Source organism: Gastrolobium bilobum, unplaced genomic scaffold, assembly GCF_033153095.1.
Source record: "Gastrolobium bilobum isolate Gb01-03AN ecotype WA unplaced genomic scaffold, APGP_CSIRO_Gbil_v1 utg92069, whole genome shotgun sequence".
In the NCBI taxonomy this organism is placed as follows: Eukaryota; Viridiplantae; Streptophyta; class Magnoliopsida; order Fabales; family Fabaceae; genus Gastrolobium; species Gastrolobium bilobum.
In genome coordinates this window covers 26895-52333 of record NW_026898487.1, presented here as the reverse complement: position 1 = coordinate 52333, position 25439 = coordinate 26895, and the positions used below count along the sequence as shown (strand labels likewise).

The window sequence follows — 25439 nt, the reverse complement described above, 5'->3', positions numbered from 1 at the left end:
ATTTTTTGCATATTGAAGTGCATCTTTAAAAAGGGAAGGCCAGAAAAAACCTGACTGAAGAATCTTGGAGGCAATCCTGATTCCACCTAGATGTCGTCCATATGGGAACGAATGACAATGTTGAAGGATTTGAGGCTGTTCTTCTTATGGGACGCACCTTCTTATCATTTGGTCTGCGCATCTTTTGAACAGTAGTGGTTCGTCCCAGAAGTAGTTCCTGCAATCGTGAAAAAATTTCTTCTTCTGCATTTTATTCGCCTCATAAGGTTCCAGCCCTGCTGCAAGGAAGTTGGCTATATCAGCAAACCAAGGAGCATTTGTCTCTATGTGATTAATGACAAACAATTGTTCGTCAGGGAACGTTTCCTTGATTGGTAGCCCCACTTCAATGTGTTCCAATCTGGACAGATGATCTGCAATTTGATTTTCACATCCTTTTCTTTCTTTGATCTCTAGATTGAACTCTTGTAGCAGTAAGACCCATCTTATCAATCTTGGTTTCGCTTCCTTTTTTGAGAAGAGGTACTTGAGAGCTGCATGGTCAATGTGGACAGTAACTTTTGATCTTAAAATGTAAGGCCTGAATTTTTCACAAGCATATACTACAGCCAATAGCTCCTTTTCAGTGACTGTGTAGTTCACCTGAGCTTCATTTAGAGTTTTACAGGCGTAATATATGCTATGAAAAATTTTGTCCTTCCTCTGGCCCAGAACTACCCCAATAGCATGATCACTTGCATCGCACATTAGTTCAAAGGGTAAGTTCCAGTCTGGAGGTTGGATGACAGGCGTGGTAATGAGCTTATTTTTCAAAGATTCAAAAGCTTTCACACAGTCAGAGTTAAACTCAAATTTTATATCATTTTCTAATAAGTGGCATAAAGGTCTAGCTATTTTGAAAAATCTTTAACAAACCTTATGTAAAAGCCTGCATGCCCTAAAAAAAATCTCAAGGTTTTTACACTTACTGGTGGTGGCATTTTTGCTATAGCTTCTACTTTGGCTTAATCCACTTCCAGTCCTTCTCTGGAAATTTTGTGTCCCAGGACTATTCCTTCTTTCACCATGAAGTGGCATTTTTCCCAAATAAGCACTAGATTAGAGGACAGACACCTTTGAAGAACTTTTTCTAAATTGTCCAAGCAGTGATCACATGACGTCCCCAGTACTAAAAAATCATCCATAAAGACTTCTACTCCTTCACCTATTAGATCGGAAAAGATTGAGAACATACACCTCTGGAACATTGCTGGTGCATTACATAACCTGGAGGGCATCCTTCTGAAAGCGAACGTTCCATATGGGCAGGTGAAGGTGGTTTTATGTTGATCTTCTGGTGCCAAAGCAATTTGATTATACCCCGAATATCCATCAAGGAAGCAGAAGTATTCTTTTCCTGCTAGGTGGTCCAGCATCTGATCTGTAAAAGGGAGTGAGAAATGGTCCTTCCTGGTGGCATTGTTGAGCTTCCTGTAATCTTGGCAGATTCTCCATCCTGTAACCTTTCTCACAGGTATCAACTCATTCTTTTCATTCTTTTCCACTGTGATGCCTCCTTTTTTGGGGACGCATTAGACAGAACTTACCCAACTGCTGTCAGATATTGGGTATATGATCCCTGCCATTTGATGACTTCCTTTCTCACCACTTCTTTCATTATAGGGTTCAATCTTCTTTGGTGTTCCACTGAAAAACTGTTAGGATCAGTCAATAATATTTTATGCATACAAAATGATGGACTGATACCTTTGAGATCAGCTATGGTCCAACCGATGGCTCCTTAGTATTTTTTAGCTTGTCAAGCAACAGACCTTCTTGTTCCTTGGTAAGAAATCAAGAAATGATCACAGGAAGGGTTTTGTTGTTCCCCAGATACGCATATTTCAAATGTTGGGGAACGGGTTTTAGTTCTAACTCAGAGGGTTTTTCTGAAGAAGGTATTTTGAGATGCTTCTCTTTTTCAGTTCTTATCAAAGGTTCAGGCCTTCTTTCTTGTAGATAGGAACTCTGCTCTTCCTGTTGTGGGTCTTCTTCTTCTTCCTCGTATTCTTCTTCCTCTGTTTTCTGCTACGCTGATTGTCTAACAAAGTGAGAGCAGAACATTCTTCCAAGTCTTCTCCTTCATCCTGGAACTTTATTGCTTTGACAATATTGAACTTGATCTCATCGTCATGAACTCTCATGGTTAGTTCCCCCTTTTGTACATTGATAACTGCTCCTCCAGTTGCTAGGAACGGTCTACCCAGAATGATGGGAACGTCAACATCAGCTTCATAATCCAGAATGATGAAGTCAGCAGGTAAGATAAATTTATCTACTTTGACTAGTAGATCTTCAATCTTCCCTTCTGGCTTGATGATGGATCTGTCTGCCATTTGCAAGGTCATCGTGGTGGGTTTAGCTGGTCCAGTGGATAATTGCTTGAAGACAGATAGGGGCATGAGATTGATGCTGGCCCCTAAATCACACAAGGCTTTTCCTTGGTACGTGTTCCCTATAATGCAAGGAATGGTGAAGCTTCCTGGGTCTTGAAGCTTAGGTGGGAGTCTGCCTAAGTATTGGCAACTCTCTTGTGTCATTTTTACAGTCTCATATTTCGTTATTCCTCTCTTTTTTGAGAGGACATCTTTCATGAACTTTACGTACCTGAGCATCTGTTCTAGTGCGTCCACCAGAGGAATGTTGATGTCAAGTTGTTTTAAAATGTCCAAGAACTTTCCAAAGTGCTTATCCTCCTGTTAATTTTTTGTTCTTTGAGGGAACGAAATTTTTGTTGATATTTGCCTGCTTTGAGTTGGACTGATTGGTTGGCTGTTGGCTTCCTTTTCAGGTTCTGGGTTCTGTTCATCTGTGACTGGTAATTGTTGCTGTGCTTTTGGGGCTGCTTCAGGTGTTTCAGTTTGTTCCTTTTCCTTTGGTTGAACTGTGGGCTGTGTTGTGGCTTTCCCACTTCTTAAGGTGACAACCTTGATTTGCTCTGAAGGGGAGATAGGTGTTACTTTTGGCGAGGTTATTGAAGGAACGTCAGTATTCCTTGCTAATGATCCTTGTGTTCTGGTTTGAAGGTTGGCAGCAATCTGTCCCAGATGAGACTCAATGTTCCTGACCACTACATCATTCCTGGTAAAATATTCCTTGACATAATTTTCCAGGGTGTTGATGCGTTGGTCATCTCTGTGGAACGGAACGTAGTTGTTTCTTCTTTGTTTAAACGTTCCACTGCTGCTACCTTGCTGATACTGCTGCTGATTGTTGTTCAATGGTCTCTGGTTAATGGGTGGCCTCCATTGGGTGTTATGTTTGTGATCCTTAATGATAGTTCCTCCAGGGCTTGAATGTGTATTTCGTCCTGCTTATTGATTGTCTCTAGTGAAGTTCCTATTGCCAAAATTTTCTGCATAACACACCAATGCAGTGGATGGGCAGTCTGTTGAGTCATGAAGGTCACCACAGGCTGAGCATGGTTCTGTTTCAGTTGTTGTGAGTTGTAAAACTTCCATCCTTGTTGCTGCTTGGTCAGCTTTCAGGTTCTTCACTTCATTCATGAGTGATGCCAGCTGGGCTTCCATGACTGTTTGTTTATCCAGTTCTAGCATGCCTGGCTTCCTCACTGGGCTCACTCTGTCTATTGCCATTGGAGACATCTTTCAACAGTCCCTTCTATGATTTCGTATCTTGATTCAAGTGTTCCTGTAAAGAAATATCCTCCTGCAGCAAAATCTAGGTGAGATTGAGAAGTATGGTCAAGTCCTTTATAGAAAGATTGTAGCACTCCCCAACTTTACCCCATGGTTTGGACATTTTCTTATGATGTCCTTGTATCTCTCCAATGCTTCATAGAGATTTTCTCTATGAAACATTCTGAAGTTAGAGATTTCAGCTCTAACATCAGCTTGTCGAGACATTGGGAGAAACCTCTCTATGAACTTGTTAGAGAGTTCTTCCCATGTGTGGATTGATCCAGGGGTGAGAGTTTTCATCCATGTTTTAGCTTTTAAACCCAAGGAGTGAGGGAACAACATCATTCTCATGCTCTCCTCTCTTACACCCTCAGCTTTAAAATTATCACAAATATCTTGGAATGTTGTGAGGTGTGTGTAAGGATCTTCTGCAGGGAGTCCATTGAAGACCCCTGCTTCCCTAATCATGTGGAACATGATAGGTTTTAGTTCAAAATTTGGTGCTACAGGGGAAGGATTACTCCCCTATCTGGTCTGTTCCTGAAAGGAGCAACCAAAGTTCTGAAGTTCTGTTAAGGGGGAACCTCTTCATTGTTATTATTGTGATCAGCCATGTTTTCAGGAAATCTTTCCCTGAGGTTCCTTCTTCTCCTATGGAGTGTGCGTTCTGGCTCAGGATCAAAGAGAAACTCAGGTACTTCAATGGAGTGGTTAGAGTCTGTTTCAAACTTTTCACTCATAAACCAATAGCATAGGGCATATATATGCACAGCAGATTCAGTGATAAAGAAAAAAAAATATAAAAGTAAAGTCAGATATACAGTATATGTGTTAGAAAACAATGATAAGAACAACAGTTAGTGTTTCTATTCCCGGCAACGGCGCCAAAAACTTGTTGGATGGTTTGCTGAGGGTGGAAAAGTATAAGTTCTGATCGGGGACGTTCTTCTGTTCTTGCAGACACAGATTCATCCCTCAGTTCCAACCCAAGTGCGCAAGTGCACACATCAAGTAATAAATGGAGTATTAATGCCCAAATTATCGTTCCCACGAGGATAAAGTGCTAATTATTGTTTTAACACTATTTATAAAGAGTGAAAATGAGAAGAAAAGTTAGTAAATGAGCTGTCTGGTCAAACATTCCCTACTGTCTTGACAACGTTCCTCAGGAACAGTAGGTTCAACCTGATGGCAAACAGTTGCTCGCTGCGTTATGTATGTGATCATTCCTGTTTAGAAGAAGGTGAGATAACAATCGTTGGAGTTTTTATAAGTACTAAATAAAATAAAATAAAATTACTAAAACAGAAATAACTATAATCAAGAGACAACATGGTGGTGGTTAAAACAGTTTAATAGAAGGAACAGATTCACTGCTTCACTCTTAAAGGGGCTGTTTTCTCTCCTCAAGACTTAACACCTTTTGGCTTTGTCCCAGTTTCTTTGCCTACCAACTCTGATTCCTCAGCTCATGGTCTAGATGGCTCACAAGTTTCCATATTCCTATGGCTCCCTTGACTCCAACAGGTACTTAGTTCAGAACCTTAAAATGGACGAGTTGGCCCCTTATTCCTAAGGTGACCAGTAGCGTTTTTGCCATGACATCTACCTTCCCCCAATGGCTAAGCTTTCTGAAATCCCTTCCTTATGGAAGTTCCTTTCTCAGTATGTACCCAATTTCCATTGGCGCACAATGAATATAGCTTACTCAGCCAAAGAAATACAAAAAGCTTCGGTCAACAGTTTTGAAAACAGTTCTTTAAGAGTTTCACAGTTTACCCGTTCCACAGAGAGTTCAGCTTATGGCTGATAGTTTAAACATAATTATTCTCAACTGAGATCACATAGACCCGAGATTCAGTCAAGAGATAACGATTGGAACGAAGAGAAAAACACTTATATTAATTTAAAAGACAGTTTACAAAAAGAAACAGAAAATGGAGAAAGATGGGTAATTGCTTGTGAGGAGTCTTGATGGTTGTTTACAGAGAAGGGAAGAGGGGTTGTCGCTTAACTATAATTACAACTGAAATTTAAACTAAGTTACTAACTACTACTAAGTGATCTCTTCCTTTCGGACTGCAAACCCTCCAGGATTCGATGATGTTTTTGTGAGAGGGAGGTCCTATTTATAAATGGAAGAGGAATGGCAAGACTGTAATTCCCTTGGAGCTAGTTGCTTGAACGAGGGGACGGGACGGTGGCAGCAGAGTGTGAAGCTTGCATGAATTGCTGAATGGAACAGGGTTTGGTGATGATTAGCCGTTGTTTGCAGGCCTTCCCATGTTTTGCTTCTGTTTTCAGCCAATGAGAACTCTTGATTCCTTGCTCTTCACGTTTCTAGCTGCTCAGTTGGTGCACCGCCTTGCTTTTTAAAAGTCTTTAACTCTACGTTACCTGCAAAGTGTACAGAAGCATTAAATGAATGGAGCAGGTGCATTAAATGCGTCTCAGTTCGTTCCCCTTTTAATATATTTTAAAGGAATACGTTACCATCCGTTCCCCCACTGTGTTTTTGTCACAAATATGTAAAACAAGTGATTTTCATGCTGAAGTTGCTCATCAGATGAGGGAATGTATGGTATTTTGCCATCAAAATGGGCTTAGATGGGAACGAATTTACGTCCTATCAATACCTTTGCCCTCTAACAAGAGCTAAGTTTTGAGGTGGTTAAACTTAACCAAAGAGCTCCCGAAAAGAGAGGGAACGTCTGATGTTCACCTCTAATCCAAAATAATTGAAATACGTTTCGTAGCAGGAACGTAGTTTTGAGGTGGTACAATAACCACATACACTCATTTATTGTTTATTTTCCAAGTTTCCATTTGTTTTTCTTTTCCGTTCCTTAGTGTAAATTTAACCTCTTTTTGAATAGAAAAGTCGTTTTGTTCAAACTGTGTGGAACAAATATTTCAGTTATAGTATTGGGGCTGTGAAAATTTGGATAACTAATAGCATGAAACATAAAGTCAATTAGTAATCATTCTTATTCTTACTCTGAATGCTAGAAATAAGGAAAAGTGAAGTGAATTTAATCTTCAGATTTTTTAAGGATGCTGATCTGTGTGAACTAAAGCTAGTGAGAAATGAAAAATGCCAAACACTTACTCATGAGAGCGTTCCTAAGGTGTAACCACAATGAAACTTCTGAACTTGCTTTGATGCTGTAAGTACTGCAGAAGAACAGGTGAACTCCATAGACAAGGATCAACCATCAAACACTCACCACACCACAGTCAAGCAAAAACTTCCATCCCATTAATCAACACAATCACACTCATTCCTAAATACCACCAGGTCCACTGAAAGGTCAAGGAACAACAGCAACCTGAGCAAACAGGACAAGAAGAAAGAAATCAAAGAAAATGGGAACATCCATTCAAAAGAATTCAGAAGAAAATACCAGACAAGATTCCTTCAAAGGAAGAAAAGAAGGTACAAAAAAAAAGACAAGGTGTTCCCCAAACAGAAAAGTCCAAAGCTCAACAGAAAAGTAAAAATGTTCCTTGACCCAAGACCTATGACCACTCCATTCCAAACCCCTCCACAAATCCATTCACAAAGATCCTTTGAAATGGAAGACACATGCACTTCTTAGGAAAACAGCTGATAATCAAGTTTGAAAAATCACATCTAGGAATGGACAGAGAAACACCAAGCCTTGAGTGATAATGAGACAGAAGATCAGTAACCTTCACATACCTTGGAAAAAATTCTTTCTACTTGTCATCTATGGAAAGCAGTTCATTATTTGAAAAGATCATGATTACTCATTGGTTAAGTTTCTGAAGTTGAGCTTTTCTTTGAAATTGAGCAGCCTAAGCCACTATGTCTGAGTTATTTGAGGACAACCAACAGTTTAATTTTGGGGTGTTTGATGGGACGAAAATTTGTTCCCATCTAAGCCCATTTTGATGGAAAAATACCATCTGTTCCCTCAACTGATGAGCAACTTTAGCACTAAAAACACTTGTTTTATATCTTTATGACAAAAACACAGTGGGGAACAGATGATGACGTAATCCTTTGGAAAATATAGAAAATGGAGAACAGAATGGGAACATTAAATACAACTTCTCCACTAACTCTATCCATCTGTACACTTTGCAGGTAACGTTGAAAAGAAGCTTCCATGAAGCATAAGAGGTACAGAACTCAAGTGGGAAGAAACGTGCACAATAGGGAATAACGAGTTCCTATTGGTTAAGAGGAAAACAAGGCATGGGGGACTGCAGAAGAAAAGGCAAATCTCAACAATAAGTCTCTCATCCAAGCAACTTGCGTCCCTCTGAGCACTATTCACACCGCCCTTTTCATACAGTCAAGAAAACAACCCAATGGAAATTACAAGTTTTGCCATCCACTCTTCTGCCTATAAATAGGACGTTCCAGCACGAAGAATATTATCGAATTCCTTAAGAATAGATCACTTAGTTTATTTTCTAGTTTTTACATTTCAGTTGTATAGTTTTAGCTTTAGTTAAGTGACAACATCTTCTTCTCTTTTATGTATCACCCACTTGAGACTTCTCACGAGCAACAACCATATTTCTCCATTTTCCCTTTGTTGTAACCTAATTTGTTTCCAGTTAAATATACGTGTTATTTCTTTTCTTTTCCACTCGTTATCTCTGAACTGAATCTCGGGTTTATGAGATTTCAGTTTGGAATAATTATGTTTAAAGTAGTAGCCATGGGCTAAGTTATCTGTGGAACAGAAAAACTGTGAAGTTCTTAAAGAACTATTTTCAAAACTCTTGTACTGAAGCTTTTATATTTCTCTGGTTAAGTGAGCTATATTCATTGTGTATCAATGGAAATTGAACACATACTGAAAAAGAAACTTCCATAAGGAAGGGATTTCAGACAGCTTAACCGGAGGGGGAAGGTGGTGTTGGGGAAACAACACTGCTGGTTGCCTTAGGACTAAGGGACCACCTCGTTCACTAAAGGTCATGTGCTAAGTAACTGTTGGAGTCAAGGGAGCCATAGGAATATGGAAACTTGTGAGCCATTTAGTCCATGAGCTGAGGAATCAGAGTTGGCAGTGAAAAGACCTGATCAAAGCCAAAAATGTTAAGGCTTGAGTAAAGAATATAGCTATTTAAGAATGGAACAGTGCATCCGTCCCTTATGTTAAAAACTGTTTTTATCACTCCATCTTTTTGTCTCTTAATTATTGTTATTTTTAGTTTTATTATTTTTTATTCAATCTTGTATCTATCATTCTCTTATGAATACTGTTGTTCCTTCTCTCAACAAGAAGGATATCATACAAAACGAAGCGAAGAGTTGTTTGTTATCAGATTGAACCTACTTTTTTTTAGGAACATTTATAAGGACAGTAGGGAACGTTTGACCAAACAAGTCAATTACTAACTTTTCTTTTCATTTTCATTCTTTTTAAAATAGTTTAAGGCATTAATTAGAGTACTATCCACATGAGTACGATAATCTGGGCACTAATAGTCCCATTTATTACTTGATTCGTGCACTTGCGCACTTGGGTTGAAGTCAAGAGAACGGAAGTGTTTTCTCTTGATCAACTAAAGTGAAGGAACGTCCTTCATCATAATATTTTAAACAACCAACAAGTTCACACCAAACACGTACCATAAAGGAACTACGAGCGCGATCAAAAAAACTTATTATTCTCGAGGATTATAAACGGTCGCGGGATACTTCCAACATTAAGACGGAGGTAGATAATTTTGAGAGGGATGTCCAAAAGAATTTTCAAAGAAAATTCCGCAAAAAGAGAAAGTAGGAGAGGTTTGACAATTATACTCCCTTGAACACATCCCGAAGATGGATTCTGAAGGAAGTCTTCCAAACGGGTTACGTACGCGTTAACAAACCTCCACCACTGAAAAAAGGAGGGCAGCGCGATGAGACCGAATTTTGTCGAGTTTCATAATGATACAGGGCATACCGCTGATGAATGTTTTGATTTGAAAAATACAATTAAAACACTTATCAGAGCTGGAAAGCTCCAAGAATTTATTTCTAGTTGCAGAGAGTAAAAGACGCAAAGAAGACGCGATAGAAGTCCTGATCGCGGCCAAAATCCCAAACGACAAAACGCATATCCCAAGAGGGATTACAATACCGCCCGAAATAATGATCGTAGGAACGCGTGTGACAATCCTATTGATAGACGCCAAGGAACTCCACCACGGAATAGACAGCATGCCGCACAACAGCAGCAGCACCAATTGCCCAATAATGCAGCGGGATTATTAGCTACTGTTGGGTTCAAAAGAGAGTTGGGTGAAAAGTGTATTATGATGAAAATGTTCCTCAGTTCACTAAGAAAGAACACAGTTGTTCTCTTAGTTTAACCCAAGTGCGCAAGTGCACGCATCAAGTAATATACCCAGATTATCGTTCCCACGAGGATAGAACTCTAATTAATGTCTTATACTATTTTATAAAGAATGAAAATGAAAAGAAAAGTTAGTAATTGACCTGTTTGGTCAAACGTTCCCACTGTCTTGACAACGTTCCTCAAGGACAATAGGTTAAATCAGACAGCAAACAGTTCATCGCTTCATTATGTATGTTATCCTTCTTGTTTAGGGAAGGATTAGCAATATTCATGAGAGTTTTATAGATACGAGATTAAATAAAGAAGAAAAATACAAAAAGTAATAACAATAATCAAGAGACAACAGGGTGGATGGTTTAAAAACAATAATAACAGAAGGAACGAATCCACTGCTCTATTCTTAAATGGTTAGTTTCTCTACTCAAGACTCAACACTTATGTATTTGGTCCAGTTTCCTTTCTGCCAACGTCTGATTCCTCAGCTTATGGACTAGATGGCTCACAAGTTTTCATATTCCTATGCCTCCCTTGACTCCAACAGGTACTTAGTGCAGAACCTTAAAATGAACGAAGTGGTCCCTTATTCCTAAGGCAACCAGCAATACTGTTTCCACAGTACTGCCTTCCCCTATGGTTAAGCTGTCTGAAATTCCTTCCTTATGGAAGATCCTTTCTCAGTATGTGTTTGATTTCCAAAGATACACAATGAATATAGCACACTTAACCAGAGAAACACAAAAGTTGTAATACAAGAGTTTCGAAAAGAACTTTTTAAGAACTTTGTAGTTTTTCCATTCCACAGATAGTTTAGCCCATCGCTACTAGTTTAAACATAATTATTCCAAACTGAAGTCTCATAGACCCGAGATTCAGTTCAAAGATAACGAGTGGAAAGAAGAGAAATAACACTTGTATTTAAATGAAAACAAATTGATTACAATAAAATGAAAAGTGGAGAAGATGATTGTTGCTCGTGAGGAGTCTCAAGTGGGTGATACAGAAAGAAGAAGTGTTGTCATTTAACTAAAGTTAAAACTATACAAATAAAAACTACAAAAATAAACTAAGTGATCTCTTCTTACGGAATTCAATTCCTTAGGAATTCAATGGATGTCTTCGTGTTGGAACGTCCTATTTATAGGTAGAAGAGTGAGTGGCAAGCTTGTAAATTCTCTGGAGTCAGTTTCTTGACTGCATGAAAGGGGCAGTGTGAACAGTTCTTTGAGGGGCGCACGTGGCTGGATGGAACAATTTTTGTTGAGATTTGTCTTTCCTCCTGACTTCCCCCATGCCTTGCTTTCCTTTTCGGCCAATAGGAACCGTTTTTTTCCCTGTTGTGCACCTTTATCCTTGGTTGAGTGTTGCCCACTTGTGCTTAATTGGAAACTTCTTTTCAACGTTTCCTGAAAAGTTGTCAGAAAGATTGAGTGAGTGAAGCAGGTGTATTTAATGTTCCAAATTTGTTCCCCTTTTTATATATTTTTCAAAGATTACGTCACCTTCCGTTCCCACTGTGTTTTTGTGATAAAGATATAAAACATGTGCTTTTAGTGCTAAAGTTGCTCATCAGGTGAGGGAACAGATGGTATTTTGCCATCAAAATGGGCTTAGATGGGCACGAATTTCTGTCGCATCAGCTACCATCGCTGGCGGAATTGCGGGGGGAGGCACGACTAGTTCACAACGCAAAAAGCATCTGAAGTCCGTGAGGACAGTTCGCGATTATACACAACCCTCCACATCCCATTTCAAACGTCAGGCCATAAGCTCTGATGATGATAACTATGGAGACATCATTCCTAACCATGATGACCCACTAGTGATCTCCGCTTGCATGCCTAATCTCCTGGTAAAACGTATTATGATTGAAAGGGCACTTCTGCCGACATTATTTTCAGGGATGTTTTTCGCGCGATGAACATCCCAGAAGAACATCTAATCCCTGGATGTTTGGATTTAATTGGTTTCTCTGGAGAGTGCGTGTAACCCAAAGGTACCATTGAAATATGGGTAACTTTTGAAATCATGCCTCTGGCACGTACTATTAAAGTACGTTTTTACGTCATTGAATATGCATCAGCATGTAATGTTATCTTAGGAAGACCAACCATTGCCTCTTTAAAGGAAATCATTTCTATGCTTCATCTTTAGATGAAATTCTGCGATTCTTCTGGCGCTATCATTGCCATTAGAGGTGATCAAAAGCAGCGCGCAACTGTTACAACACTAGCTTGCAAGCCAAGACTGTAGTCCAGCGCAATGGCAAAGGAAAGGCATCAATCAATATGACAGATTTGGACATAAGTGAATATTTACGTGATACAAGACCCCAACCGGATGGGGAATTAGAGGATCTCTATCTGGGTCCGTTACTTGAAAACGTTACCAAAATTGGATGACACCTCCCAGAGATGGAAAAGAAAGAATTGGTGGCAGTATTACTCAAAAATAAAGACCTTTTTGCTTGGACAACAACTGATATGCCAGGAATAGACCCTGATGTAATATGCCACCATCTGACCCTTGATCCAAAAGCCAATCCCATCGCGCAAAAGAAGCGCAAAATATCCCCGAAAAAACAACAAGTGGTTGAGACCGAAGTCATAAAGCTGCTGGATGCAGGAGTTATTAGATAAATCACTTATTCCACCTGCCTTTCTAACGTCGTGTTAGTCAAAAAGGCCAATGGGAAGTGGCGAATGTGTACCAATTACACAAACCTTAATCAGCATTGTCCAAAGGATTTTAATCCTCTTCCCACCATTGACAAATTAGTCGATAATTCCGTGGGATAGCGAATTCTTTCCTTTATGGATGCGTACTCAGGGTACAACCAGATACCCATGTTTAAACAGGATGAGGAAGCCACACAAACTTTATTACTGAAAAGGCTACTTATTGTTATAATATGATGTCATTCGGCCTTAAAAATGCTGGTGCGACATACCAATGAATGATGAACAAAGTCTTCAGCCAACAGATTGGTCAGATGCTTGAAGTATACATTGATGACATGATCGTCAAAACAATGATCACCCCACAACGCCCTCAAGATTTAGAGCAGGTGTTTTAACAATTGCGCAAATATAGATTGCGGCTTAACCCATCCAAATGCGCGTTTGGGTCTCCTGCGGGAAAGTTCTAAGGATTTATGCTAACGCACAGGGGCATAGAGGCTAACTCTGATAAATGCAAAGCTTTCCTCAACATGACCAGTCCTTGAAATATTAAGGAGTTGCAACAGTTAACTGGAAGGATCACAACTCTGACCCGGTTCCTTCCAGCATCAGCACAAAAGTCGTTACCTATGTTTAAACTGTTGGAAAAACAAACAGATTTTAACTGGACTCCAGAATGTGAAGCAGGATTTAATGTCGTTAAAGAACATTTGGCTAAACCCCCAGTCTTGGTGAGACCTCAACCAGATGAAACCTTGGTCTTATATCTTTCGGTTAGTGACGAGGCCATAAACGCGGTTTTATTGCGCGGACACCCAGGGACAATAGCCAATAAACTTTGTTAGCAAAGCCCTTCAAGGCCCAAAATTGTGCTATCAACAGATCGAAAAAGTCGATTTTGCACTCATTCTCACGTCCCGTCGTTTGCGACATTACTTCCAGGGACACACCATCAAGGTTAGAACTAATCAACCCCTTAGACAGGTTTTACGACAACCTAACCTGGCCGGGCGAATGATTTCTTGGTCAATAGAGTTATTAGAATACAATATCATTTACGAACCGCGCCAGACAATCAAAGCCCAGGTATTGGCTGATTTCCTCGTTGAAATGGCGCACTTCCAACAACCTCGAACAGATAAAGATTGGACCACCTTCGTTGATGGTTCCTCTAACATCAAAGGAAGCATGGCAGGAGTTATCGTTGAAAGCCCTCAAGGCGTTACAGTGGAACATTCTATCCACTTTGGATTCAAAGCTTCCAATAATCAAGCTGAATATGAGGCAGTTCTCGCGGGACTCGCAATGGCAAAGGACTTGGGAGCGACAAGAATAGTCCTCAAAAGTGATTCGCAACTAGTGGTGGCACAAGTGCAAGGAATGGAACACATCCCCAGGGAACAGAGTTCCAGGGCAGATGTTTTATCCAAACTTGCCAACACAAAGGGACCTGGAAAAATAGATCAGTCATCCAACAAAGCGTCCCTAATCCTAGCATCGTAATGGCCGTAACTAAACGCCAAGCCCGCCCCTCTAAGAGCGCGCAGCACATGATCGAGAAGGATGAGATGCAACCAAACGATAAAGAAACTTGGATGACACCAATTTGGAATTACCTGACTAGGGGAGCAACGCCTCCCGAACCGTGCACGGCGAGGAAACTAGCACGCAAGGCTTCGTTCTATACTATCATCAGTAACTAGCTGTATAAAAAAGGATTCTCTTCCCCAATGCTTAAGTGTTTAGATCCTCAACAAGCTCAGTATGTCATCACCGAAATGCACGAGGGAATTGGTGGTCACCACATGGGAGGCAAATCTCTCTCCAGAAAGCTGCTTCACGGAGGATATTTTTGGCCCACTATGGAAGAAGATTCTAAACAACACGTGCGACATTATATCAAATGTCGAGAGCATGCAGATTTACACCACGCTCTTCCTGAAAAGTTATCTTCACTCATATTCCCGTGGCCATTCTACCAATGGGTTATGGATATCTTAGGACCATTTCCAATCGCGAAAGGAGGAGTAAAATGGATAATAGTCGCGATTGATTATTTCACCAAATAGATTGAGGCTAAGGCTTTGGCCACAATATCATCCAACAAGATCCGACGATTCTTCTATCGAAATATCCTATGCAGATTTGGTGTTCCTAATACCATTATAACTGATAATGGTACACAGTTTGTGGACAATAAATTCAATCAGATACTTCACGATCTGCACATCAAACACAGATATACATCTGTTGAACATCCACAGACGAACGATTTGGCAGAAGCCGCAAATAGAGTCTTGAAACGAGGACTGGAAAGAAGATTAGAGGCAGCTAAAGGAGAATGGCTGAAATAATTGAACTACGTATTATGGGGCTACCGAACTACCCCACATTCTACTACTGGTGAAACTCCATTTCGCATGGTTTATGGGAGTGAAGCAATGATCCCAGTTGAAATTGGTGAACCATCCTAGAGAAGAATGTACACAAATGAATAAGGCAACTCACATGTATCGCTGTATAATTTAGATGCAATTGATGAAATGCGCAAAATTGCTCAAAAGTTATTAAATGCAGTTTGAACGTACGAGAATTAGTCCTACAAAGAGCATATATTGGAAATAAGAACGCGCGACAAGGTAAACTGGCCGCATATTGGGAAGGGCCATATCGCATCCAGAGTAAGACTGAGAAAGGTGCATACGTCATTGAGACGTTATCTGGACTTACCATTCCACGAACATAGAATGCAGAAAAACTTAAAATATTTCATAGTTAAGCCTTTTCTTCGTATTAACATTTGTATTTCTTATTCATCGAATAAAGACTACTGACTTCTATATGATTATTGCAACAATCGCGCATGGTCATTAAATACGTGATTATCATATTCACCGCGCATGGCACACATATCACACCTCGCATTTCTAAAACATGTATTAACATATTAAATGTGGATTGCAGTGTAGGATTAGTGAAAATTCTGAAATTAAGGCCAAAATACAAAGAAGGGGTAAAACGGTAATTAGCCAAACACGTAACCCTAGGAAGGTAAAATTAAGTAGGAGGTCTCAAATGGAAAAACTAACCCTGGAAATGGATTCAGAACAAAAAATTGAGTGGTTAGGCAAGTTTCTGAAAATTTGGTGAATAGTGTTTTTACTAGGTAAAAATATTGCGGTACAGTTGCACCGTAAAACATGCCAAATGAATTTTGAGCTCTAGGTTTGGATATAAGTTACAAAGGGTATATAGGACTAGGAAATACGATTTCTGGTGAAAATTAATGGAAATTAGTGTGTTTGGGGAAGCGTTCCCACATCGCGCGTAACAGCTTAAAACTGCAATTTCTCCGAACGACCGGAAAACTCTGGATTCATCTAATCAAGGACAATTAAAGGACAATGGTTAATGTTAAAAATTAGAGTTTCTAAATAGGTTATGAAATTATGGACGTTTATTGAAATAGGCGGGAGATTTGAATTATTTTAAAATCGCGTGAGTTGGCGGTGAAGCCTACCTCACTTAAGTGAACTTAGCCACTTGTCCCTTTTCCTATTCATCATCACCTCCACCTCTTTTCTCTCTCTAAAAACCGTGCCCCCCCCCCCTCCATGGCATTTTTGGTTCCAATCTTCTCCCTCTCATAACTCCCTCCATACTCACTCAAATCCAACAAAGTTTGTCAACAAAGTTGTTGGAAATCATCATCCTCCCCCTCCATGCCATTGCTTGGGGATCACTTGGAGAAGTCCTGGGCCAAGCTTGTGAGTAATTTTTGATGCATTTTATTGGTTGATTCATGAATCTAAAATTTGAAAACCTAGAGCCTGAGTTGTATGATTGATGTAGCTAGAGAGCTCAAATAAAAATTGTGTATTAGATGATTGTGGCTTAGAATGATGTTTTAGAGTGATTGATATCATAAAATTTATTGGTGAAAATTGAGTTATAACTTAGTGAATTTTTGGTTGTGGTTCATGACTTTGTGAATTTGATTGGTTATGTGATTGTGTAATTGAGTTGTTGGATGTTTATATGAGTTGATAGTAGGATCAGATTATGTATTGAATTGCTAAATTGGATTGGATATCCCTTGGTGTGAGGCCATGAACAATTCGGCCAAGAGAGGATAATTGAGGTTGGATGAAGGAAAAATTATGTAATTGATGTGTTGTATTGTTAAATGGTATTTAGAGGTGTTGTGTGATGAGTTGATGCATGGAAAATCAAAGGAAAAATACTTAAGGTGTGTGAGAGTGTACATTGGACCTAGAAAGAAATAAATGGGAAAAATGATGTTGTGATGGCGTAGGATGGAAAGTGGGACCTAAAATGGTGTTGTGGTAGTCTTGAGATGCTAAAGAAAAATTAAAAGAAAATAAAGAAAAATATTTTGTAAAATAACACTAAGTTGGTCGAACCTAGCATAGGTGGGGAGGAATTTTTGATGTTTTGTAATATTGGTGGATTTCACCTTGTATTGATAATCCTTGTGTGATCATTGTAGGTTGCCTTCCACGGATATGAACTCGGAACCGTGAGCTTGGTGGATTTCCTTTGGTCCCGGACCAAAGGGATTTTGGTAAGTCATCTTGAACCTATGCATGTCCACTTCATAAACTTGCATATAATTGGTTGGTTGAAATTGAGATGGAAATGGCCTATGTGTAGGCATTTCTGGTGGAACAAGGCTTGTTGATACTGTGATTGGGAGCTATCAAGCGAAGGAGATTATTAAGGTAATCCCTTGGTACTGGGGTTTGATCCCCGTGTGTGCTCCGCCATGCCCGTTGAGGGTAGTGGTTGGAGGTGTATGTGAATAATGTAGTATAACATGATCATGCATATTGTATGTATAGTGGTACATAAGATGTTGTATTATCTCTATGCTTCCCTTCTTCACTAAATCTCTTGTTTTATCCCGTTTTAAATGTTGTATTATGTTATTGATATACATCGAAGTGAGCCATTTGACGGAGTATTCTCCAGAACCTCTGGGTTACTGAGACATATTCGTATATCTCACCACGCTTTGGAGACTTTATTTCAAGTAGTACCAGTGGTGTTGGAGCGGCGGGCAAGAGGCCCGTGGGATGAGCTCAAGGACTTATAGTGGACTTTGCATTTTGTGATCGTTGGACCTAGGCTAGACTTAGGACATGAACATCACTTTGAGTTGGGATTATTATCTGTCATCTTTGTTCATGTCACCTTTTTCCCTAAGTTTAGTCATTTATTTAGCATGATTTATTTTGGTGACTCATTATGTATATTTGGAGAATTATTGTAATATTTGTAAAGAAGTTGTAATTTGTATTATGGAGACTTGATGTAATATTGAAGCATGCTATATGATGAAAGGGCAATAGACCTTTTCTAGGATTTGATTTATGTTTTATGTCAAAGAATTGCATGCAAAGGAATTAATGTGCTTGAAATGGTTTAAGGTTTTATAATGAAATTAATGAATTATAAAGTAAGCCAAATGATATAAATTGTGAAGTGTTATAAGAGCACCTAGGCATTGGTTGTCCTTGAGTGCCATCCATATTTATTAGGTACACTTTGAGGTTAGATAACACACCTTCATAGGTGGGATTTATTGGAAATACAAAGGAAACTCTGGCGAAATTTCTAGAAATTGGCAGAATTTGGGTGAACTTCGGGAGAGCATATCTCCCTCCACAAAAGTTCAATAGGGACGTGCCATACACTGTTTTAAAGCTTGAGATGTCAACTACTGTGCCAAAATATGAGATCCATAGGAGGTGTGCAGTTTCCTGTAGAAGCCAAAGAGCATGGACTGCTCTGGACGCCCCTGTGCAGGGGCTGTTTCTGGCAGATTTTGGGAATTTTATTCCCGCTTCGTTTCTTGATCAAATTAGGAGAATTATATGTCAAATTGAAGCTTGAGGTTTCTAGTTTACTTTATAAAAATTTGAGAGCAATTGTTTGAGTGGAATTTCTAGAATCGTTGATAGAGTGAGGGCAGTTTGGAGCCATGTTTGAGGTTGGCTGGCAAATTTGCTTGTCCAACTTCAAACGGAGATATCCGGAGAAAACGAGAACTTATGACTCGTGTGATAGCTTGTTAGAAAGGTAATTAAGTTTAAAATAACATACTAAAAGATGAGAGATTCGCGACATGCGGTTTATCCGCAGTAATTAAAATACCGAACCATGTTCGGATAGGTAGAAAACGTAAAGGTGAGATTTTAGCTAAGTGGGTTTATGGGAACCCCTTAGTGAGTTGAGAGGAGTATTATGTGATATTTAGACAGTTTAAATAATTATTCCGCAAAGATTTTACAGTTACGGTCACAACTTTTATTTATTACGCTTTATTATTATTTTAAATGCTCGCGTAATAAAAAGGAAAAATTTTACGCGCATTTTTTTAAATGAATTGTTGTGATTATAACTGCGCTTAATATCATAATCAATGTTAACAATACTGATGTACAATAGGGTCTTACATTTTATGGTATCAGAGCAGTTTACTAGGGAACTCTGATAATGTATGACTGTATTTTGTGTTGCATAGCTATCTATGAACTATTTATGATTAATGTATATGTGATTCCTCAGTGTGGGTCTGATCAACTCATTTCTTTGTGTTACATGTATAGATATCATGAGTAGGGCTCCTGGTCACCGTTGAACCTGAGGTGCAGGTCCTCTAGCACCAGATCTGATTGCTGCAATTTTGAATGCTCTGCAGGCGGAGACGGCTGCTAATAGAACAATGACCCAGAACCTAATGAAAAATAATCCGGATATGATGAATGCCTTCATGATTGAGATCAGGACAGATAGAGCTCGGCACAAGAGGGATGATTCTCCTCCACATACGGCTTCGGTGACTCCTACACCTACGCCATCTGCTACACCTCAGCAGGAGGGGAGTAGGGCTAGTCACCATTCTGGGGAGGCTAGTCACCATACTACTGATCCTACATATATTTCGGAGCCTTCTATTGCTCCTACTGTTGTTGCTTAGTCATCTGGGGTTGTTGAGCAGTTAGATGCTGGTGCTGATGAGCGGAGACTCATATCTTTAAGAAAACATAAACTGCCAGCATTTCAAGGGTCAAGGGACCCGAAGGCAGTTACTACGTAGCTGATGAGGAAGGACAAGATCTTTCAGGTAATGAGGTGTCAGGATCCCCAGAGACTGATGTATTCTGTGTATATGCTAGAGGGAGATGCCCACGAGTGGTGGTGCAACGCATCTCGCCCATTCCCTATTCAGGGAGAGGAATTGACTTGGGCTTTATTTGAAAGATTGTTTCATGAAGAGTACTTTCCCAGGGATGCCCGGGAAGCCAAGCAGGGTGAATTTAAAAAATTGGTACAAGGGACTATGACTGTTGATGCATATTTGGCCAAGTTTAATGAGTTGGTCAAGTTTGCGAATTACGGGGGTGTGCTGTCGACTCCTGAATTCTTATCTGCCAAATTGCAAAGAGGATTAAATGAGAAAATTGCAAAGAGGATGCCTAATATTGCTGTTAGAAATTTTGCTGATCTGGTGACCCAAGGTAAAAGGGTTGAGACTATGTACGGCATGTATTTGAAGTCTACTTCTTCAAGAGAGCAGGAAATTAAGAGGACATCTGGTCTTTCTGGAAATAATAATAGAGGTGGCTACCATCATAATAATAACAGGGGTATGGGGTTGCAGGTAAGGCATCCTCCTGGTCAATTCAAGAGGGGTGGTGGTCAGAGGAGTGGTTTTAATGACAGAAATTCTGCTCCGCAATGTGATTAGTGTAAGAGGTACCATCAGGGTCCTTGTACTGCGACATCGAATTCTTGTTTCAAATGTGGTAAGGTTGGGCATTTTGTCAGGGAGTGTTATAGTAATACTGGGCAGGCTGTGAATCTGCAGGCCTTGCCATCTGCTCCTACAGTGGAACGTGTGTACACTAAAAATGCGCAGCAGACGGAGAAGGCACCGAATCTGGTTAAAGGTATAATTTTCATCTTTAATACTGATTTGTCTGTTTTGTTTGATTCGGGAGTGACACATTCGTTCATGGCGAAATATGTTGCTAAGGGGTTGGGCTTAAGGGTAACACGAATGATTCCCTCTGTGCGTATTATTACTGCTACAAGAGAGGTTAGTAATTCCTCCTTTATTTGTAAAGAGGTCGGGTTTGTCTATGAAGGTAGGGGTTATACTATTGATTTGATTATCTTACCCCTGGCCTCTATTAATTTGATTTTGGGTATGGACTGGTTGTCTCAAAACTGCACAATGATTGATTGTTGCGGAAAGAGGTTGATATTATCTCACGAGAAGCCCTCGGTTTGTCCGTCTCCTTATCTGTCTGTCTGTCAAACAATTAAAGCCTTGAAGGATGGTGATCTGGGTTATGTATTCTTGGATGGATTAGTTGGTGATATGGAGTTAGAAATTTCAAGTATTTCGGTTGTTAGTGAATTTGCTGATGTATTTTCTAATGAGATACCGAAATTTCCACCTGAGATAGAGATTGAGTTCTCTATTGATTTGTTGCCTGGTGTGGGGCCTATCTCTTCGGATCCATACCGGATGTCACCACTGGAGCTGGCTGAGTTGAGAAACTATATTGAAGAGCTATCTGCAAAGAATTTTATCAGGCCGAGTATGTCTCCATGGGGAGCACCGGTAATATTTGTCAAAAAGAAAGACGGTAGCATGAGATTGTGCACCGACTACCGGCAGTTGAATAAGGTTACAATTAAGAACAGGTACCCATTGCCACGTATTGATGACTTGCTGGATTAGTTGACGGGTGCCTGTGTATTTTCTAAGATTGATCTCTGGCCTGGATACCACCAAATCCGGATTAAGCCGGAGGATGTGCCTAAAATGGCATTCTGATCCACATATGGACACTTTGAGTATCAAGTGATTCCTTTTGGGCTTACTAATGCCCCTGCGGTGTTCATGGATTATATGAATCGTATTTTCAAACCGTATTTGGATCAGTTTGTGATAGTGTTTATTGACGACATTCTGATTTATTCCAAAAGTAAAGAAGATCATACAAAGCATCTGAGGACTGTGTTGCAGGTGCTGAAAGATAAAAAGTTGTATGCCAAGTCATCTAACTTTGAATTCTGGCTATCTGAAGTGCAATTTCTGGGTCATGTTATTTTTGCTAGTGGTGTTGCGGTGGATCCAAGTAAGATTGAAGCGGTAAGTGACTGGGAACGACCTAAGACTGTGACTAAGATCAAGAGCTTTCTAAGCCTTGTTGGTTATTATCGCAGGTTTATACAGGGGTTTTCTACTATGGTATTGCCGTTGACCCGATTGACACGGAAGGATACTCCTTTTGTGTGGACCCAGGAATGTGAAGACTGTTTTTTGATACTTAAAGAGAAGTTGACTACTGCTCCTGTGTTGACTCTTCCCGATCCGGAAGGTGAGTTTGAATTATACTATGATGCTCTTAAGAAAGGTTTGGGGAGTGTTCTGATGTAAGAAAGGAGAGTGGTTGCTTATGCATCTAGGCATTTGAAGCCACATGAGGAAAAATTTTTCGACGCACGACTTGGAGCTTGCTGCTATTGTATTTTCCTTGAAAATCTGGAGGCATTTTCTGTGTGGGATGAAATTTGCTGTGTTCAGTGATCACAAAAGCTTAAAATACTTGTTTGATCAAAAAGAGCTGAACATTAGACAACGAAGATGGGTTGAATTCTTAAAGGACTATGACTTTGAACTGAAATACCATCCGGGAAAAGCTAATGTGGTGGCGGATGCTTTGAGTAGGAAGTCTGTCAGCTTATCTCATATGATGATGTGGGATAATGAAGTGATTGGGCAGTTCCGGGATTTGAAGATAACGAATTTCTTTGCAGGTAGAGTGTGTTCTATTGAGATTACTAGAATTGAGAATGAGTTGCTAGAAAAGATTAAAGAAACACAAATATGAAATGATAGTGTGAAATACTTGAAAGGCCAGAGCGGCGTATCTGTGAATGAACAGGGAGTGTTATTATATCAGGGCAGGATTGTTGTGCCCAAGGAGCTAGTAGAGGAGGTAATGGTTGAGGCCTATAAGGGTCAGTTTGCTATTCACCCAGGTGCTACAAAAATGTATCAAGATCTAAAAGTTAAGTTATGGTGGCCTGAGATGAAAAAATGATGTGTCTGAGTATGTATCAAGGTGTCTGATTTGTCAAAAAGTAAAGATAGAGCATCAGAAACTTGTTGGTTTACTTCAGCCACTGAATATACCAGAGTGAAAATGGGATAGCAGCTCTATGGATTTCGTTGTTGGTTTGCCTCGGACTCAGGTTGGTTACGATTCAATTTGGGTTATAGTGGACAGGCTTACAAAGTCTACACATTTTCTGCCAATGCGAGTGGATTTCTCTACGGAGAGATTAGGAAAACTATATGTGAATGCGATTGTAAGGCTCCACGAGATACCGGTTAGTATTGTCAGTGATCGGGATCCGAAGTTTACTTTGCGTTTTTGGGGAGCCTTGCAGTAGGCTTTTGGCACTCAGCTCAGGCTGAGCACTGCGTATCACCCGCGGATTGATGGTCAGACTGAGAGGACCATACAAACACTTGTAGATATGCTAAGAGCTTGCACACTGCAATAGGGTACTGCTTGGGATAGGTACTAGTCATTAGTGGAATTTTCTTATATTAACAGTTTTCATTCCAGTCTGGGCATGGCACCGTATGAGGCATTGTATGGATGAAGATGTTGTACTCCTAATTGTTGGACTAAAGTAGGTGACAAAGAGAGATTTGGTCCGGATTTTGTGCAAGAAACTACTGTACAGATTGGAATGATCAAAGAAAAGCTTAAATAGGCACAGAACCGGCACAAAAGTTACTATGATAATAGACACAGACTGCTGGAATTTGAAAAAGGTGATCATGTATTTGTGCGGTTATCTCTAGTTATGGGTGTTGGCCGTGCATTGGGTGTGAGGAAGCTGAGTCCTCAGTTTATTGGGCCTTATCAAATAATGAAAAGAGTGAGATTAGTGGCCTATCAGCTTGCCTTGCCCCCACAGTTGTCGAATCTACACGATGTTTTCCATGTATCGCAGTTGTGGCGTTATGATCCGGATGAATCACATGTGGTGATACCGGATGATATTGAGATTCGAGAGAACTGGAAGACTCCTGTAGGTCCTATTGACGTCCTTGATTGCAGCGAAAAGAGGCTAAGAAGCAAAAATATTCCAATGCTAAAGATTCAATGGGAATGACGTACACTTGAGGAGGCTACTTGGGAACGAGAAAATGAGATTCTCCGACAGTATCTTGAGTTAGCGGACAGGTATTATTTAATTTTGCGGACAAAATTTCAAAAAGGAGGGGTGAATATAACACCTCGCATTTCTAAAACATGTATTAACATATTAAATGTGGATTAAAGGGTAGGATTAGTGAAAATCCTAAAATTAAAGCCAAAATACAAAGAAAGGGTAAAATGGTAATTAGCCAAACTCGTAACCCTAGGAAGGTAAAATTGAGTAGGAGGTCTCAAATGGAAAAACTAACACTGGAAATGAATTCAGAACGAAAAATTGAGTGGTTAGGAAAGTTTTTAAAAATTTGGTGAATAGTGTTTTTACCAGGTAAAAATATTGTGGTATAGTTTTAGCGTAAAACGTGCCGAATGAATTTTGAGCTCTAGGTTTGGATATAAGTTACAAATGGTATAGAAGACTAGGAAATATGATTTTTGGTGAAAATTGATGGAAATTAGTGTGCTTGGGGAAGCGTGCCCACGGCGCGCATAACAACTTAAAACTGCAATTTCTCCAAACGACCGGAAAAATTCGGATTCATCTGATCTAGGGCAATTAAAGGACAATGGTTAATGTTAAAAATTAGAGTTTCTAAATAGGTTATGAAATTATGGACGTTTAGTGGAATAGGCTGGAGATTTGAATTATTTTAAAATCGCGTGAGGTGGCGGTGGGGCCCACCTCACTTAAGTGAACTTCGCCACTTGTCCCTTTTCCTATTCATCATCACCTCCACCCCTTTTCTCTCTCTAAAAACCGTGCCCTCCCCCCCCCCCCTCCATGGAATTTTTGGTTCAAATCTTCTCCCTCTCATAACTCCATCCATACTCACTCAAATCCAACAAAGTTTGTCAACAAAGTTGTTGGAAATCATCATCCAAACACAACCATGGTATTATTGAACCTTGAAACTCGCTAGATTGGGAGAAATAGGGCAAAACCAGCCACAAAAATTGGAGGAGTTTTGAGATTTTGGAGTTGTTTGTTCAAGCCATTGCTTAGGGATCACTTGGAGAAGTCCTGGGCCAAGCTTGTGAGTAATTTTTGATGCATTTTACTGGTTGATTCATGAATCTAAAATTTGAAAACCTAGAGCCTGAGTTGTATGATTGATGTAGTTAGAGAGCTCAAATGGAAATTGTGTATTAGATGATTGTGGCTTAGAATGATGTTTTAGAGTGATTGATGTCATAAAAATTATTGGTGAAAATTGAGTTATAACTTAGTGAATTTTTTGTTGTGGTTCATGACTTTGTGAATTTGATTGGTTATGTGATTGTGTAATTGAGTTGTTGGATGTTTATATGAGTTGATAGTAGGATCGTATGATGTATTGAATTGCTAAATTGGATTGGATATCCCTTGGTGTAAGGCCATGAACAATTCGGCCAAGAGAGGGTAATTGAGGTTGGATGATGCAAAAATTATGTAATTGATGTGTTGTGTTGTTAGATGGTATTTAGAGGTGTTGTGTG

General features: G+C 39.7%; 1 protein-coding gene and 1 non-coding gene across 2 annotated transcripts; one reads left to right on the top strand and one right to left on the bottom strand.

The window, feature by feature from the left end:
• Positions 1-1970: 1970 nt before the first annotated feature.
• On the bottom strand, positions 1971-2579 carry LOC133316743 (uncharacterized). The gene has a single exon (XM_061518522.1). The coding sequence runs from the start codon at positions 2577-2579 to the stop codon at positions 1971-1973; it is 609 nt and encodes a 202-aa protein (XP_061374506.1).
• A 1204-nt stretch (positions 2580-3783) lies between these two features.
• LOC133316744 (small nucleolar RNA R71) lies at positions 3784-3890 on the top strand. The gene has a single exon (XR_009752244.1). It is a non-coding gene; the product is annotated as a small nucleolar RNA R71 (small nucleolar RNA).
• The last annotated feature ends 21549 nt before the right edge of the window (positions 3891-25439 follow it).

What these genes read in the sequence shown, in the direction of transcription:
- LOC133316743 (XM_061518522.1), bottom strand. Translation starts at nt 2,579, where the DNA reads ATGACACAAGAGAGTTGCCAATACTTAGGCAGACTCCCACCTAAGCTT.